At 35.4% G+C, this 16683-nt stretch overlaps 1 protein-coding gene across 2 annotated transcripts; it reads right to left on the minus strand.

Moving 5' to 3' along the window:
• Positions 1–3045: 3045 nt before the first annotated feature.
• nAChRalpha7 (nicotinic Acetylcholine Receptor alpha7) lies at positions 3046–10546 on the minus strand. 2 transcript variants are annotated; one of them, XM_090102881.1, is made up of 11 exons: positions 10468–10546; positions 7487–7626; positions 6861–6905; positions 6602–6711; positions 6344–6524; positions 6193–6268; positions 5913–6107; positions 5639–5835; positions 5333–5544; positions 4942–5044; positions 3046–4867 (listed from the first exon to the last, which is right to left on the minus strand). In XM_090102881.1, exons 1-11 carry the CDS (start codon positions 10544–10546, stop codon positions 4715–4717), a joined length of 1491 nt encoding a protein of 496 aa, XP_089959007.1. In that variant the 3' UTR covers positions 3046–4714. The 2 variants fall into 2 exon arrangements, with proteins under 2 accessions (XP_089959007.1, XP_089959006.1); XM_090102880.1 differs by having other exon boundaries at positions 5300–5544.
• Positions 10547–16683: the final 6137 nt, after the last annotated feature.

The raw sequence follows: 16683 nt of genomic DNA on the forward strand, positions 1-16683 counted from the left end.
ATCTCTAACGATCCTTGAGAACTTTTATTTCTCATTTTCTTAACTTTGCTCGAATTTCGATATATAAAGATTTTTTAGGTGGCACTGATGCGGGTGAATAAAAATTAAAACGGACTAAGAGTGTTATAATCTCAATCATCATCATCAATACATATAATAAAATTGTGGAAAAGTGATGTCTGTACAATTAAAATATGTAGAAAAAAATTAGCAGGTGTTATTATTATCGAGAAATCGAGAGAAACCATTTTTTTCTCTTAAAAGCTCCCCCCCTCCCACTTCCCGAACTCCGATTGACCGTAATTTATTTTTCCTTACATTTTTATCATATCCTTTTCTAATGGGTTTCACCCTACTGCGATTTTTTTTTGTTTCAAAAATTATCTACCCTGGTGTATAGGTAAATTTTCCACATAAAATGTCCTTTAAATTATGTCGTATTATATTTTTAACCCCCGACGCAAAAAGACTGGTGTTATGTGTTTGACCGCTATGTATTTCTGTGTGTGTGTGTGTCTGTCTATGGCACCGTAGCTGGCTAACAGGTAAACCGAATTAGATGCGGTTTTTTTTGTTAGGCAGAATATTTTCCGACGCTGGTTCTTAGATAAAGTGTATCAAAATTGGTTCATCCACTTATTATACCTACATAGGGGTAAAAGTGGGAATGAAAAAAATGAAAGTTATAATTTATTTTTAAAGATCGTCGGGAAGTTTATGAAATTATTTATTCCTTTTTCTATACACTTTTCTTCGTCTAAACGGTTTAGTTACGTGCTCTCTCTCTCTTCAGCCTTTAGTTACGTGCGTGAGACAGGAAAGATCTAATTTGGATTTGTTTCTGGATTTGATAAAAACTGAGTATCGATTAAGCTGATCAGTGGCTACTGGCTACACCATAGATTATTAAAAACATCCGTTTAAGAAAGGAAGGAAATAGAATTTGCTCCTCTCCCCCCCCCCTGGTTCCTAAAAAATAATATGACATAATTTAAAAGAAATTTTACGTAGAATTAGTTAGGCATTTCTTTTTTGATTTTCGATATTATATACTAATCATAATTTTTAATTACAATATGTAGTAACTATTTGGTATAGGTTAGGCATTTCATTTCTTGATTTTCTTTAATAATTTGGTACGTAAGTTTTTTAGCTCAGTTTAGTAAGAAATTTTAATAACAATTCTTTTAATTATTTATGGTAGTACAACAGTACAGTATGGTAGTACGTATTTACTCAATAATTGTATGTTAAGTAGTAATTCAGCATGGGCGTAGCCACGGTGGGGCTGGGTGGGGCGCTTACCCTGGCTTTGATCTGGTAGATACTAATTGTGAAGGGGAGTGGGCGTGGGCGTGGGATTGGGACTGAACGTGGCATATGGCGTGGGAGTGCGAGTGGGCGCGGGAGTGGGAGCATGAAAATAAAAATGATTTTTTATTGTTACCCCACCCTGAGCCCATGGTCATAAGGTCCCATAGTCACTATTCCACGCGAACGAAGTCGCGGGGACAGCTAGTAGACAAATATAATCAGAAAGCTTTGAACTCCTAAGCTCAACCATAAAAGATAGACATTTATGATGTCGGGAGATATTTTTTATATAATATGGAGAACATTTCTTTCATACTTGATTTCTGTGTAGCTTTAACCATTAAGATACACGCATTAAGAACGCACACGCGACGAAAGCTTAAAAATGGAGTTGCTGCTCTGCTCACGAATATGAAAAATAATTGTACCAAGTTTCGTTTAAATCCGTCGAGTAGTTTTTGTTTCTATAACGGTTATACAGACAGACAGACGGACAAACATTTTTGACGTCGATGTCGATCTCTAATCACCTCGTGATAGTTATTTAGGAAATATATTTCATGTGCAGAATTGACCTCTACAGATTTAATATAAGTAGGTATACATATATTTAGATTCCAATTTCCATGTAACGTTAAATTCGACTATATAATAACTAACAGACAACGCAGGTTACTCTCGTTATTAGATATTAACTGTAATGGTGTCTAGTTTGACTTAAAATAATATACATCTACCCTCACTTTTAAAAATGTAGTATATTCACACGAATTATATAAGCGCACCTTATAGGGAAGGGAAGATTTATTATGGGTTAAAGAGTTAAATAAATAAATAACATAATTATATTTAAATTATTAATTTTTAACATTGTGTTCAGTAGTGTTAACATGTAAATTGATTTGATTTTTACGAAATCTCATAGATGGCGCTGAATCAAATTTGTCTTTATAGTACTAAGATTCATTAAACAGTTTCTCTGCCCAAATTACGTAAATGACGTAGTTTTTATAGTGTAAAGCTAGATAATAGCATGGCTTACTCAAAAACAACATTTAAACATGAGTCTTTAGATTGTACGCTGTCGTAGTTCACGGAATACGTAAGAAAAGTAAAGGTTCACAGCTCCTCTCCCGGAGGTGATAGCATGATAATATGTTTAAAAAAACCTCACACGACCTGTTAGTAATATTCATGCAAAATTTGAAGTCAATCTATGCAGTACTTTTCGAGATTAGCTCGGACAAACATACAGACAAACAGACAAACAGACAAACAGACAAACAGACAAAAATTCTAAAAACTATATTTTTGGCTTCTATATCGATTATAGATCATGGATTATGTATTCTTTTAAAAAAATATTCAATGTACAGTTTTGACTTTCCTACGATTTTATTATATGTATAGAAGTATTTAAGATCTATATCACATATTTGAATTATGCTAATATCTGTGCTGAGAATGTTGTAATTTTCCTTGTTGTTAGAGTTGTTTTAGCCCTGCAGTATATCTGTCGTTGGTTCAGAAGTAAGACGACGCGCATGTGCGGTTATCCCTAGGGAACGCATCGATTGTCTTCAGCTACTCAGGCTGTTCCCAGGCGTTTCGGAAATATGTAGGTCAGGGCTATTCATTTCGACATTCTTTATGTTATTAAATTATAACCCAAAGCCAACAGGAATCTGATTAAGGTTTTAATATGATTGAAATAATACACGTTTTGTTTCGTTCGTTTATATTTAATAAACAAAGTGCAATTCAGAGTATTAACCCTAACAATTGAACAATTTATGGAGACAAACGACGTCCCAACATCGCCGAGGAAACCGCACATTACTTATCTATCCTATAGTTTCATATACGATAGCAAAATAATGCGCGGATTTTCTTAACAGTTTGATACACAACTGTGATGATCGTATTAGTTGTCGACAACAAGAAACATAAGGATGATGGGAAAACATCTGCACGTATTCATATTCGTTTCGCAACTTCCAAAGAAACGTCTATGGATTCTGCAGTTGTTATCTCCGACCGGGAAAACATACGAGGAGCTCTGCGAGGATACAGCATTCAATCGATGAGTGTATCCGAGCAGCTCCTATCATCATTAACGTTTTCCCCTTCGGTAGATGAAAATGTTTTCCAAACAAAGCATTTAAAATGACGGCAGGTATAACATTTGGATAATAAGTAATATCTAATAAAAATTAAATTTGAAAGCGTTTTTCTATGAATAACCATATTTCTAAAGTTGTCTTTTTGATTGTGTATATTACAAATAATAGGTAAATCCTCGTAATTCGGTAGTATCTTGGAATGCTCGGATATGATGCATGAATGTAAACAATTGCAACGGAACAGGTTTCGATGTCGTGGACATGATGGTAATAACTTTACATAATATTATTATGACCAAAACTTCAAAAAGTTAACATTACTTACGATTGTATCGAAAAAATTACGTTACGTAGGTACAAACGTGATATTATCATGTATTGTAATTGTATAACATTGTTTCGAAAGACCGAGTACGATTTTAATAAAATAATGATTTCATTAACTACAATTTTAACGAGCGTTTTAAGCTATAGCTTTGGATATTTATTTATAACAATATCGTCCCGTTCACAACGAGGCATATCACAACCTGTACCAATTGAAACAACATTGTTTGTAAAGTTCTATACTAGCTACTGACACAAATACGTTCGAAAATAAAGTTAGGGACCATAACCACGATTCACGGAATCGAATAAGGAAAAACAAAGGGCTCATTTTGTCTGCCCAATCACTATACTGTACATAGGATCAAGGAAGATCTAACAATGTAATAAATTTTAAACGTGACCGACCATAAAAAGGTATGAAGGAAGACATTTTTGTGCTACAATTTCGGTAACGATCACAGTCACAAATTGTGATCTCCTGTAATGGCGACTATTCTAGCGTGGATCACTAAAAGCCTGGTCGTCGCTGTATCGGCACCAGATATGTTAATTACTGCCACGAAATCGATTCAGTCGATTGCATAGAAACCATTCTTATTATTATTATTGGAAGGGTGGGTATTCGTGTGATGATTTCTCAGGAAAATATCATCATGCTGAAATATTACAAGTTGTTCGAATGTTCCGAGAGTCAAAGCTGAAGGCATCGAAGGACTGATTTCAAGATTAAAGAAGAAGATTATGAACAGGCAGTATAAGTAGGTATTTATGCGTAGGGATGGCAGTCAGCGGTTACTTATGTCTACAGGGGGCGCGGGCGGCAAAGCAGGCGGCGGCAACTTCAGCGCCGCGGCATCGGCGCCCGCACCAATTCGCACATCACAACTTAACAAATATTCGCGGTATCACAGAACGTTACGCATGCGCAGACGCAGGCGGGCGGGTCGCTACGACACCATGATGTGTGGTGCGGACAGTAGCACGGCTAGCGTGGCGATGATTGTGAACAGGGTAAAGATAATAAGGCACAGTCTGTCCACGACCATGGCGGCAAATTTCCAGTCGCGCGAAATGTCCGCATCTTCGTCGTCTTTGCGCATCTAGAACAAAATATTTGTTGAGGTCATATATTTTTTGAAAGTTAATGTTAATTGAAAAATATGTATGTCATTACCTGGTCTGTGATGACTCGAAGCTCTTTAAGAATTAGGGAGAGCTCGTAGTCTACACCGAAACAGCTGTGTGTAGTTAGACCTGCGCCGTTTTCCTCTCCGCTCCTAGAACAGACACATGGTTATAACCATCTATATGATGTGAAAAAGTAATGTTCAAAAACTAGAGATTGGTCCAAGGATCGTAGGGTACTACGGGACTTATGCTGACAAATGACATAGAAAAAAACCCAAGACCCGAATTAGGTACTGAAGAAATGAAGTTGATTTATCTAATGAGAGACATAATGTTTTATAGCTGTTAGGGCCGGGTAAACTGCGGAACGTTCGAGGCTGGGGTTTAAAAACCGTGCTATTTACGGCGAGTAGTGTTCGTGTAGATCGTCGAGGGACCTGTAGTATCGGCAGCAGGGTGGCTGCTGCGCATGAGCATGCCGGAAATCATCGTCGATGTCGAGCACGTTAGCAAGGAGTGATTTTGAGGAACGCTCGCGAAGTTCCAAATCCGGTGGAGGAGGCGCGCGCGCTGGTGGCGGCGTCACTGCCGAGCCGGGCCGGGACATGCGCAGTATCCACGGCAGCCAGTACAGGAACACGCAGCGAATCTGTGACATTAATTAAATGTTTCAATCAACATATTATCTATACTTGTGACATGTATATTTCTTACCAAATTGAAATGAATAATATCAAACTAACCCAATCACTCATTTCATGCGTGTCGGCGTGTCGATGATGGTAGTTCAAAATAAGTATAGTAGAAACAACCGAAGAAGCCACCATGAACATAATACAGTTGAAGTACGTGCCGAGCAGGGGTACTGCATCTGATGTGGCTGGCATCGTCTCCGCAACCATGTTCAAAAACACCGTCAGAGATAGCAGGATCGTCACACCTATGTGAGTTAATTGTTATTTATTTTTTTCAGATCAATAAGTTTCTTGATAGTGATTTCGATGGAAAAAGACCTACCTAATGATAGTTTTTCTCCTGAATCTGGCGGTAAAGTGAATCCCAGTAGAGCCATAGAGGCAATTAGCACGCACGGTACAATTAAATTGAAAAAGTAGTAAAGCGTTTTCCGCCGGATCACTACTGCGAATGTTATGTCAATGTACGGTTCTGGACAGCAGTTGTAGTAGATCTCGTTTCGCTTGCCTGGTACACCTGATGAAATCCATGTATTTAATTATAAATATTTAAGAAAATCGTGAACCGTGAAGTAAAATTATCTTCATAAATCTATACGTACCAATAAGCTCCCATTCTCCGTTTGTTACAAAACTGCTTATATCTCCACCAGCTTCATCTTGTAGTTGGAGATCCAGCTGCAAAATATTATTTTTGTATAAGAATTACCTGTGATTTTGCATTGTCAATAAGATTCAACACATTATACATACTTGGTACCCATCATACGTCCAGCTCCCAAACTTCATCTCACATCTTTGATCATCAAATGGGAACCAAGTGATATCAATTTTGCAAGTACTCTTAAAAATACCAGGCGGCACGTAGAGGCATGACCCATTATTCCGTACTACTACGTTGGTCGGATATGTGCTGTCGAAACCTTCATCGGCACTGTTTAAACAAGCAAGCAATTGTAAGTTTAAATGATGAACTTGCGATTAATTAATTGTATGGATTTATTACAGTACCTATTGTACATAAGGACGTCTGGTTTCCATAATCTGTGTGGCGGCACTCGTAAATCTTTAACCCCACCGAAGTCAGAAGTATTCCACCTCAAGTTCATATCATTCCATTCCTAAAAAGATTATTTATGTGTCCGTTACAAACTAGTTCTACATAAATTTAACTTTTTCTCCACATGAATTCACGACGTGTAGGTATTTGATTAAACATTTAACTTTGTATCAAAATCCATTTCACAAGATCATATACCGAAATACTTACCAATTTTAGCCAGATGTTTGTTATTAAAAGCTGGTTCTTTTCGTCCTGTAAGTAAAACAGTTATTGCATAATTCAGAAATTAGCATATTCTATTCCTTTAGTGGCAGTTGCAACAGTTGCGTTTCGGATCGCTGGCCACAAGGTTTGTTGGTAATTGCAATGAACTAATAGCAGGCCATTAATTGTTCTTCAGTTTTAATACATAAAGTCAATTTATACCCTTCATATTTTCTCTTCATTGAAACGGATAAGTTAGCTTGAGAAACATCTTATCGGTTTATGGATTACTTAAACAAGATAATAATTGTTCGCCTAATTGAGATGAGATTTTCAGCTCTAATAAAACAAAACATTTGCTGTTACTTAACCACGATAACTCTTTTATTGCACTTCTGTATAATTTTGTCATTGAGTATGTATATAATTAGACAGTTTTATTAATTGAATCTGTTAGTAATATGTGCAAATACGTTTATTTACATATCATTACATAATTTTATGAGTTTTATTGTAATCAAATTTATATTAATGCTAATAACGGGTTAAAATTATAATCTATAAGTATTGCTACTACGATTACTTGATGCGAAACAGTTGGAGCTAGTCTATCGATGAGGTGCACATACCACATCAATGATTTGCATGAGTGTGAGGCCGAAGGATAGTTGGAGCGGATCGCTCTCGTTGACCACCGGCCGCTCCAGAACGTTATAGTGGTCCAACAGATGATGCAGCAGCCGCTTCTCGTGGTACCCACCGAGGACCCCTAGTTACACTTTACTATCAATATGCGTTTGTTTTCATTATCCAATTTATAAGCTCTTAAAATGTAATTTTTCTATTTTTTTGATTGGTGCTATGTTCTAATACAATATTTAATCTAGTGTTTTGAACATTGAGAAGGGATGGTTGATCTTAAGGTGCCTTAAATTCAAATTCAAATTCAAATTAATTTATTTGCCAATGATCATACAAATTTTTAAAAGTATAAAGAAAACATCTTTTCAATAAGTATCTAATTCCAACATTAACTACAGGCTAGTTGACTAACTACGTTTAAAAATTTGTCATCTATACTAATATTATAAAGAGGAAAAGTTTGTAAGTATGTATGTAAGTATGTATGTATGTATGGTTTTCACGCAAAAACTACTGGACCGATTTCAAAAATTCTTTCACCATTAGAAAGCTGCATCTTTACTGAGCAACATAGGCTATATTGCATTTTCAAAAAAATTAGAGATCCTTACCAAAAATGCAATAATGTAACCCAAGGTGTAAAAAAATCCTCAATAAAACTTCTGTCATCGCGTGCGCTGCGGAATCTATTGAAGATAGAACAAAAAAATGTTCTACAGTATTATAGAATGGATCAATATCTACAAGAAAGTCCGCGATACCATATGTCCATCTTCAGTAGTTATGTTACTACAACAACTTTTTTACGTTTTCAAAGTAAATAGAAGTGCCGACAGTAATCAAACCATGTTATCCATACACATATATTAATCCTTATCCCATTAAATGATGTTTTATTATAGACTGTTTCAATACCAGCAAAATACTTTTTAAATGAAAAGAATTGGATATTCCATTCAAAAGATATAACGAATTTAAAAGTGTCAATCTACAGAAAATAGTAGGTATACTGTTCGAGCAGGCCGTAGTGCGGGGGTCACGGAGGAATTCTACCAATATGCGTCTTGACGGAACACAGTGGGGTTTTGGTCGGTAGGAATCCGACATAACCCACGGCCCCTCCCCTGGAGGCCGTGGGTATCTATGAAAGATTTCCCCACTAAAACAAAAAAAAAAGGCCATAGTGCGGGACGGGGTAAAGGTGATTTTCATGTCCGACCTATAGTAGACTTTTCACTGTAAAGATATCGCTATCTATGCGGGTGAAACCGCAGGGCATTGCTAGTATGACATAAATTAAATCTATCTTAATAGCAATCTGTCAAAATTCAAATTTGGAAATTGTGTCACATAAACATTAATCAAAGATTTATGGTTTTTATTTTTTTCCGTAGATTAAGTATGCTGATGTAATAATTAGGTATTAATTTGGTACGAAAGCTCTTAAGCTTTCAAATATATAATTTAATTTAAAATTACTCAATTTAATATTATTAATACCTAAGGCATTGAATTTATAACATGAATCAAGCATCCAATCCCTATGATGGTTTTATGTTGTAAAACGATCAATGATTATTTTTCACGTCATAGAGACAGTTAGTTATTAATTATTATTATTAGACAAAATGTATACAGACAAAAATAGTGGCACAAGTGAATAAATGTATTGATTCAGTTGTATAATAAAAATGATTGACCATTACATGTCACTTAAGTCTATACGATGTAATCTATAACGATTATACCTACATCATGTAGAATCAACGTAGGGCTTTTTGCAATACCCGATTAACACAAATGAAAGGAAATGACACCAATCAGGTCGTATTCATCATTAATTATCAACCTGTCATTTACATCTTATAATATCAATTATATATTTAAAAATGGAAAACGTTATATATTTGAATATTCAAGAAAAATACCAAATTGAGGGTAGTTTAAAAGCCGCGAATGGAATCTTTACATTAGTAACAGGTTTATATCACACGTTTTTAATAAATATTCTTTGAATTTCTTGCAATCTAACATCATTTGATTATGATTACGATTAGCTTCAGTCGTCTTTTATTAAAAGATGGAAGTTAGTGATATCAATAATTAATATGTCATATCAAAGCTGTGTTAAATGGCACGCATAAATTGGACAAATATTATACAATCATACTTTAGCTTGTGTATAACTGTAAAGCCTTCGTAACATTACATCATTTTGGTATTTTAAGGTGTGGTTTGTATTTGACTAATAATGTCCTATAATGTCCTATAATAATATACTACACTATACTCAATGCAGAGCCATATTTAGGAGAGTAGAAACGATCAAAAAAATTATTTAAGAACACTGTAATATAATTTTAATTGGAATCTTATTTTAATCTAAAATTTAATTTCAATTATACATATTGATGACTAATATCAAATCAATCTTAGTGTCCATATATTCTTTGTCCAGTAAAGTTGGATCGCCCTATTACCTACATATTTGAACCATGCTCATATGGCCATTGGCCAGCTTTATTTCTGTGGCGATGGTTAAAGCTTTATGCTAATAGCTGTACATTTTGTTTATTACGAATACATTGCAATGATCACTCTTGCCAGGACACATATTTGCCACGTTTCTTATTAGGTACGTGAAGCACTCTTAACAAAGCCGAATTTAAGTGTATTTTTATTGATAAAAAAGAAGAGCGGGTGATTGATTATGAGATATATATTTTGATTGACTAGCTCTACAAATACAATAATTTCGATAACCTGGTGGTAAGCCTAGGAAAAGGAGCGAGGTTAACGTCTTGAGTTCTAACAAAAGATGAACGGTGCTGACTTGGTGAAGTAATTTTTTAAGGTTATTTATTTGCAGGATACTAGGTATACAGTGTTTCTTTGTTTATAGGTAATGAGTTTGGTGATATGGTGAGAGTCATGTTAAGTGGAGGGGATGTGTCGGCTCAATGCTCACCCATCGGCCAGAGCAGGCCCAGCAGAAGCAGCAGGCCCGCGGGCGCCGCCAGCTGCGAGCGGCGCGGCCGGAGGGCCATGTCAGCGCCGCAAGCCCGCGCCGCGCGCCGCCGCGCCGCCGCGCCGCGCCATCCTTCCGATCCGCGACACCCGCGACACCGGCCCCGGCCCCTGCACCGCACTCCCACCCCTTGCACGAGTCCTAATCAGCTTAAACTTAATCCTCCTGTGGCTTTCATAAATCAAACTATTTACGACCGACGGCCACGCGTGCCGGCCGATCGAGCATCGTCGGCAACCGCCGATGGGTCTGTCAGTTATGTTGTGTTTTTGAGCATTGTTGTTCAGCGGAGTGCGGCCGACCGTGGGGCAGCGGAGCCGCCGGTGTGCGGACTGGCGGAGTCGCTGAGGGCCGCTGCGCCGTCGCGCCGCCGCCCATTCAAGCGCGCGCCTCGCTCCCGCTCCCGACCCGCCGTCGCACACCGACACCCGAGTTTCCAGAGTCCCGTACCACTCCTACAGACACTTTTTAATTATGCTAATCTTAGAGCCTGTGCAATTTTTAATGACACAAATGTTAAATTTATCGAAAGTCTATTGATCAAGTGATATTTAAGTAATTAGATGTAAAATGAGAGACCAAACTGTAGACATGTATCGTAGATTGAGTTTAGCGATACGCTGAAACTAATTTTGGTCATGTTCCAATGGGTGAATTATATAATATCGCAAATAAAAATTAGAATGCAATCACAACTCGGATATCAAGTTAAATTAAATCAAGATTGAGTGATTGTAAAATACGTGAATTATGGAGTCAAAATGAGTCCTGTAATTGTAATATTTTACATGTGAAGTCAGGTCAAGAACGAGGCGAGCTCTCGAATTCTAACGATTCCAATTTGGAGTGTAGGATTTTGTGGTTGTGTTGAGGAGAGGATGCGGGTTGCGGGGATGCTGCGCGCTCACGATCAATGAGGGACACCGATCTAGCCCCCACCCCGCACCCGCGCTCCACCCTGCCTCCCCATACTGCATCCTAGCATCACTACGAATCGTTGACTTCACTAATTTTCTCATTGACTTTTAAAATATCAGCTGTTAAATCTTTTGTTTGAGGGTATTAAACTATGTGAATAGAACGACATATTTTGCTCGTGTCGTGATTTTTGTGTTTGCACAGCCTCCCAGCTTAAACAAAGACAGTGTCTACATGACTAGAGACTATCGAAATCGTAGGTATTTGTACTCAATAAGAGCTAGAAAAATAAACCGCTATCGAGTCTCTTCTTTTGGTATTTTAGTTATTTTTAATTTAATAATTTACTTACACGTTTAAATCATATGATTATAATTATCGATTTCCTAACACTGAGAGTAAATTATCGAGGTATTAGACAAAGACTTCAAAAGACTGTACCCAATATCGTAAGTCCTTACTGAGCGTACTGTCATAGAGCACTTATTTTATAGTGTGCTATGGCATAAAGTAGTGTACATATTAAAAAGCATATTTTCATTTTATTATAATAATATCTAGAATTCATATTATACATATAAATTAAATTTAAATAATAACACGAAAAATTTGTTTTGTTAATTAATTATTTTTTTATTATAAGAACTTGTGAGAAGTAAAGTAAATGCTGATAATAAACTATTACTAGCTTGTTGTATTTATCTGGCAACAAAATTGTATATTTTAACGTATGTACTTTTGCTCTTATCTTCTTTTTCAACATGCGTATTGTATGGTCAAGGTGTAAGCATCAGCACAGCACCAGGCTCCATATATGGTTAATAGCTCTATATGAATCGGAAGTATTTTGTCATAAACAGAAATCGAACTTCGACGATGATGCTCACTCGTATGGATAACAAACCAAAAGTTTTCATAATACATTAGCAAGCAATGTTCCTTTGTACAGATTCTACTGTTTTGATAATTTAAAACAAAGGCTTAATCGGGCTTCACTAAATATTAAGAGGCGCAAAGTTTTCGAAACTCGATGAAAGCACCAAGGATTATGATACTGAATGGTTTGGTAAGAACAAAAGCGGATCATTTGCTTTAAACTGGGTGAAATAAAGCACCTTCTATGGGCGAAATGTCAAACGTAAAGGTTAAATGTTAAGAGCCACGGGCTAGTTGAGAATTGAAGTTTATGGGATGCGTTTGCAGCCTCTAGGTAACTGTGGCAGAGACAATGAGTTTAAAGTGATGACGTTCAGATGAGCGCTCGTGGGTGGATCAAAAGAAGATCAATTAAGTTATTTCATAACCATTATATCTTTTTATAAACGTGACATTGAAATAAACTGATGAAGTGACTCTATTTTTTGTATTTTTTATTTTGTTAATCAAGTTATAGGCATTCTATGTTATACTTAAGTATAAATCTGATAGCAAATTTTGAAGCAAAATAATTGGGACGTTTGTTTTACTCAATTAAAAAAAAATTCAGCAGCAATGCGTGACATTGATACTGCATAAGTGCTTAGGTATACAATTATACATTCTTCTGGCTAAAATATATGTTACATAAGCGTTTAAATAGTTGCGTAACACATATAGCAAATACTTTATAACACTGTTGTTCTGTTAATTTAAATTATAATATATTACACTAATTTTTCCCGCCACTTCACACGCGCGTCGTTTTTTTATACAATGTTATTGTGTTTGTACATGTATACAGGGTGTCCCACTATTGGTATACTAAGCGCGAAGGGACTTGTAGTTTTGCATACACTGATCACGTTAAAAATACTTAAACAACAAAATTACGTCAAAAATTTTATGCTAAATTTTTCCTGAAAATTCATGTTTTCTTCTCTAGCTTCGCGCAGCCGGCATATACCTCTTCGCTAATGTGAGCATTTTGTCTATGTAAACATAATCTTAAACGATAGCTCACGTGCGGGTGGCAAAATTGGGCGGGTTGCTTGTTATGGGTGTACACATAGAGTTTTAAGAATTCATCTATTTGAAAAAAAAATGCGTCTGGAATTTTATAAGTATTTTTTACGTACTCAGCGTATGCAAAACTATAACCTCTTTTGAGCTTAGTATACCAATAGTGGGACACCCTGTATAGGTTGTTCTGGTTTTATTCTGAAAAACCTAGTCTTATTATCTGTGCATTCATCATCCACATAGCGTAAGGCGCTTTAGACAACAGTATATTTTACATTTACAATAGGTTTAATTTACCTATTTATTAGTACTTATTAGTATTATTGTATTAATGAAAATACCGCAATCACTTTATAGCGTGTGTTACATTATTACAAGCGCGTGGGAAGGAATGGTAGTCGCTCTACAATTCTACATATTTGGCTTGCTTTCATTCCCAGTGCAGACAGGAAAATAGGCTTTTCCATAGACTTATTTTGTTAGATGTTTTCTACAGCAAGATTAGCATCTTATATTAATTTAACATCATTTAAATAAAAATGTAAGTATATATTTTGATGAAACTTTTTAGTTTTAAAGCTGTCCTCGGACATATATACCTAGTATACGGAACTGTAATTAACTCTATGTTTATACTCTTTAAATGTGTAAAAAATAACGACATATAGAATAACGATAAATAAGGCGCTTTAAGGTTAGGAAAGGCGATAACGCTGTAGGCTCGCGTGACCATCGAATGGCCGGCTGCAAATTGCACATTATACGCTGAATTGCAACCGAACATTAGAGCATTCCTTAATATTATTCCGTGACAAAATAACCATTGGTTCTATTGCTTTTTATTGAAATCTGAATACCACAAGTACCAGTATTACACGTTGAAGATTCTTTAAATTTATCATACTTTTTCAATATAGAATTATTAATTGTCAAGATTAATTCAACTTTAATTATAATTTATACCACTTCAAATTATGAAATAAATAAATTGTTTGAAATTGATTTGTGCACTATGTGCCAACAAGACTTCACTTTTAATGAGGATTTAATTAATCAATATATAAATAGTTATATGTAATATTATCTTATGAAACTGTAGACTATGTTCTAGACACTCACTTAAAAAAATGTAATTTTGATGAGATTTATTTGTTTGAGAGAGCAATTTAAATAATAAAATAAGTAGGTACATTCCATTAAAAATTTAAATATTATGTCACAAATTCTTATCAATTATGAAGGCGTCTCTTTGACCGCCTCCTCGGTACAGTGGTTGACGCGTGAGCGTAGAACCGAGGGGTCCTGGGTTCGATTCCCGGTGGAGACGAAAAAAAAAATGTCTCGGTCTGGCAGGACACAGAAGGCTGATCACCTACTTGTCCCTAAAGAAACATCGATCAGTGAAACAGATGTATGAATAATGCATCTGCCCCCTACCCCACTACGGGGACACGGGACTTCACTTTTTTTTTATGAAGGCGTCTCTAGTTACCAATTGAATCTTATTAAATGACTCTGCAATAGGAATCTAGAATTTTAAGAAGAATGACTGCAAAGACGGATTTACCTGTGGATTGGATTTTCGTTTTATGATAGGGCATTTAAAAGCTTACAATGTTGATGTTTTTTTTATATTAATTATTCAGTTACATAGTAATCTACAGAGGAATGTTATGATATCACTAGGAATATTCCAAAAGCGGTACTTACAATAGACAAAATTCTTTGACTCTACATTCAATTTATTATCGACTAAAACGGGTAATATTGTAAACATTTTACATAATATTATAATACGATTAATCGATTCCCACATACTTAAGCAAAAACATGTAACTTAAATATTAGCACGCAATAAAATGTTAAAAATAAAAAGTGAAAAAGTTATTTTGAGAGGCCGTCTGTGAATCATGCTGATTACATATTGATGACCTTCCACTGCCGCTGGTCCGAAAATATTGACCCAAATTGTTGTTCTTATTAAAGTAACATCTTATTTAGATAATGTCAAAGGAAACAAATATGTCTGTTCACAATGTTTATTCTACTAATATTATGTTAAAAATGTTTTAAAAATTCTAAAACTGAAACCCAAACTATTACTCTACTTAACTTTCTTGTTTATTAAGAACTAGCTATAAGTGACTTCGCCCGCTTTGTCTAAAAACTAATAAATTATATAAGTAGCTTTGTCTTGAATCACTCTATCTTTAAAAAAATCCTCATCAAAATTCGTTGCGTAGTTTTAAAGATTTAAGCATAGGTACATGGGGACATAGGGACAGAAAAGGCGACTTCGTTTTATAATATGCAGTACTATGTAATTATTTTAAATCAAAATTGTAAAGTCATTTGATTAAATTTCTAGCGACTTCGTTATACGTAGGTATATCTTTGAATAAATGTTTGCTGAAACTAATGAGTTAAGTGGTGTATGCGTTAACTACTCAGTGAATACGGGTAGGCAGAAAGGGTCAGGTGATTAAAAAAAGCTCAAAGGTAACATTCCGAAAAGTAATTTTAAAAATGTAGTTCCAGCTATACAAGGAGAAATTAGGTGAACGTCTCGAGCTCTGCAAATACGGACAGTGGACACGAGCAGTTTAAAAAATCAGCAAATTTTACGTGATTGCTAGTTAAGGCCCGTATGACAATTATTTATCTTTGATCTTTTATGTAGTTTATTCTTGTTATTTATAATTAAGTTTTTCAAGTTTTTCATTCCTTTGATGAAAGTCGTTTTTGGAAAAGAAATTTAAGGTTACATTAACAAATTTCTCTATGGTCAAAAATATACATAATGCAGTAGTTACTGAGATTAACGCGTTCAAACAAACAAAAAAAAAATTTTTCCGTGTATATTATGTATTGAAGTATAGATTAGGTTATCCAATTAAAATTGCATATTACTCATATACCTACTGCATAGATTTTGTAACGTTTTAGAAAGCCGTTGTAAGATAGAAGGAGAGAAAATATGAACTAGACTTTTGAAAATGAACCTATACAAGAATGAATAAATAAACAACCACTGCACCACGAGAATACTTATCACATTAGAAGAAACAATGGTAGACGTAAATAGAAAAGTCCTTTAATTTCTGGTTACCTCAGAGTTAATGCCATTAAGACGTTTAGACTTACGCACTTATAACGTCTGCTTGGAAAGACAACATTGTGACCTACGAAGCCAAGTAGGTAAGAATTATGGAATAATCTAATCTAATTAGAGTGTGGACTGGCTTCTCCTAGCGAATAGTCGTCAGTCGAAACGATATATCTGTTTGAATAGGAGAGTAA

This window comes from Colias eurytheme, chromosome 6 (assembly GCF_061535395.1).
Source record: "Colias eurytheme isolate Ceu_HAF_F1 chromosome 6, ilColEury1 Martin Lab GWU primary, whole genome shotgun sequence".
NCBI classification, from domain to species: domain Eukaryota; kingdom Metazoa; phylum Arthropoda; class Insecta; order Lepidoptera; family Pieridae; genus Colias; species Colias eurytheme.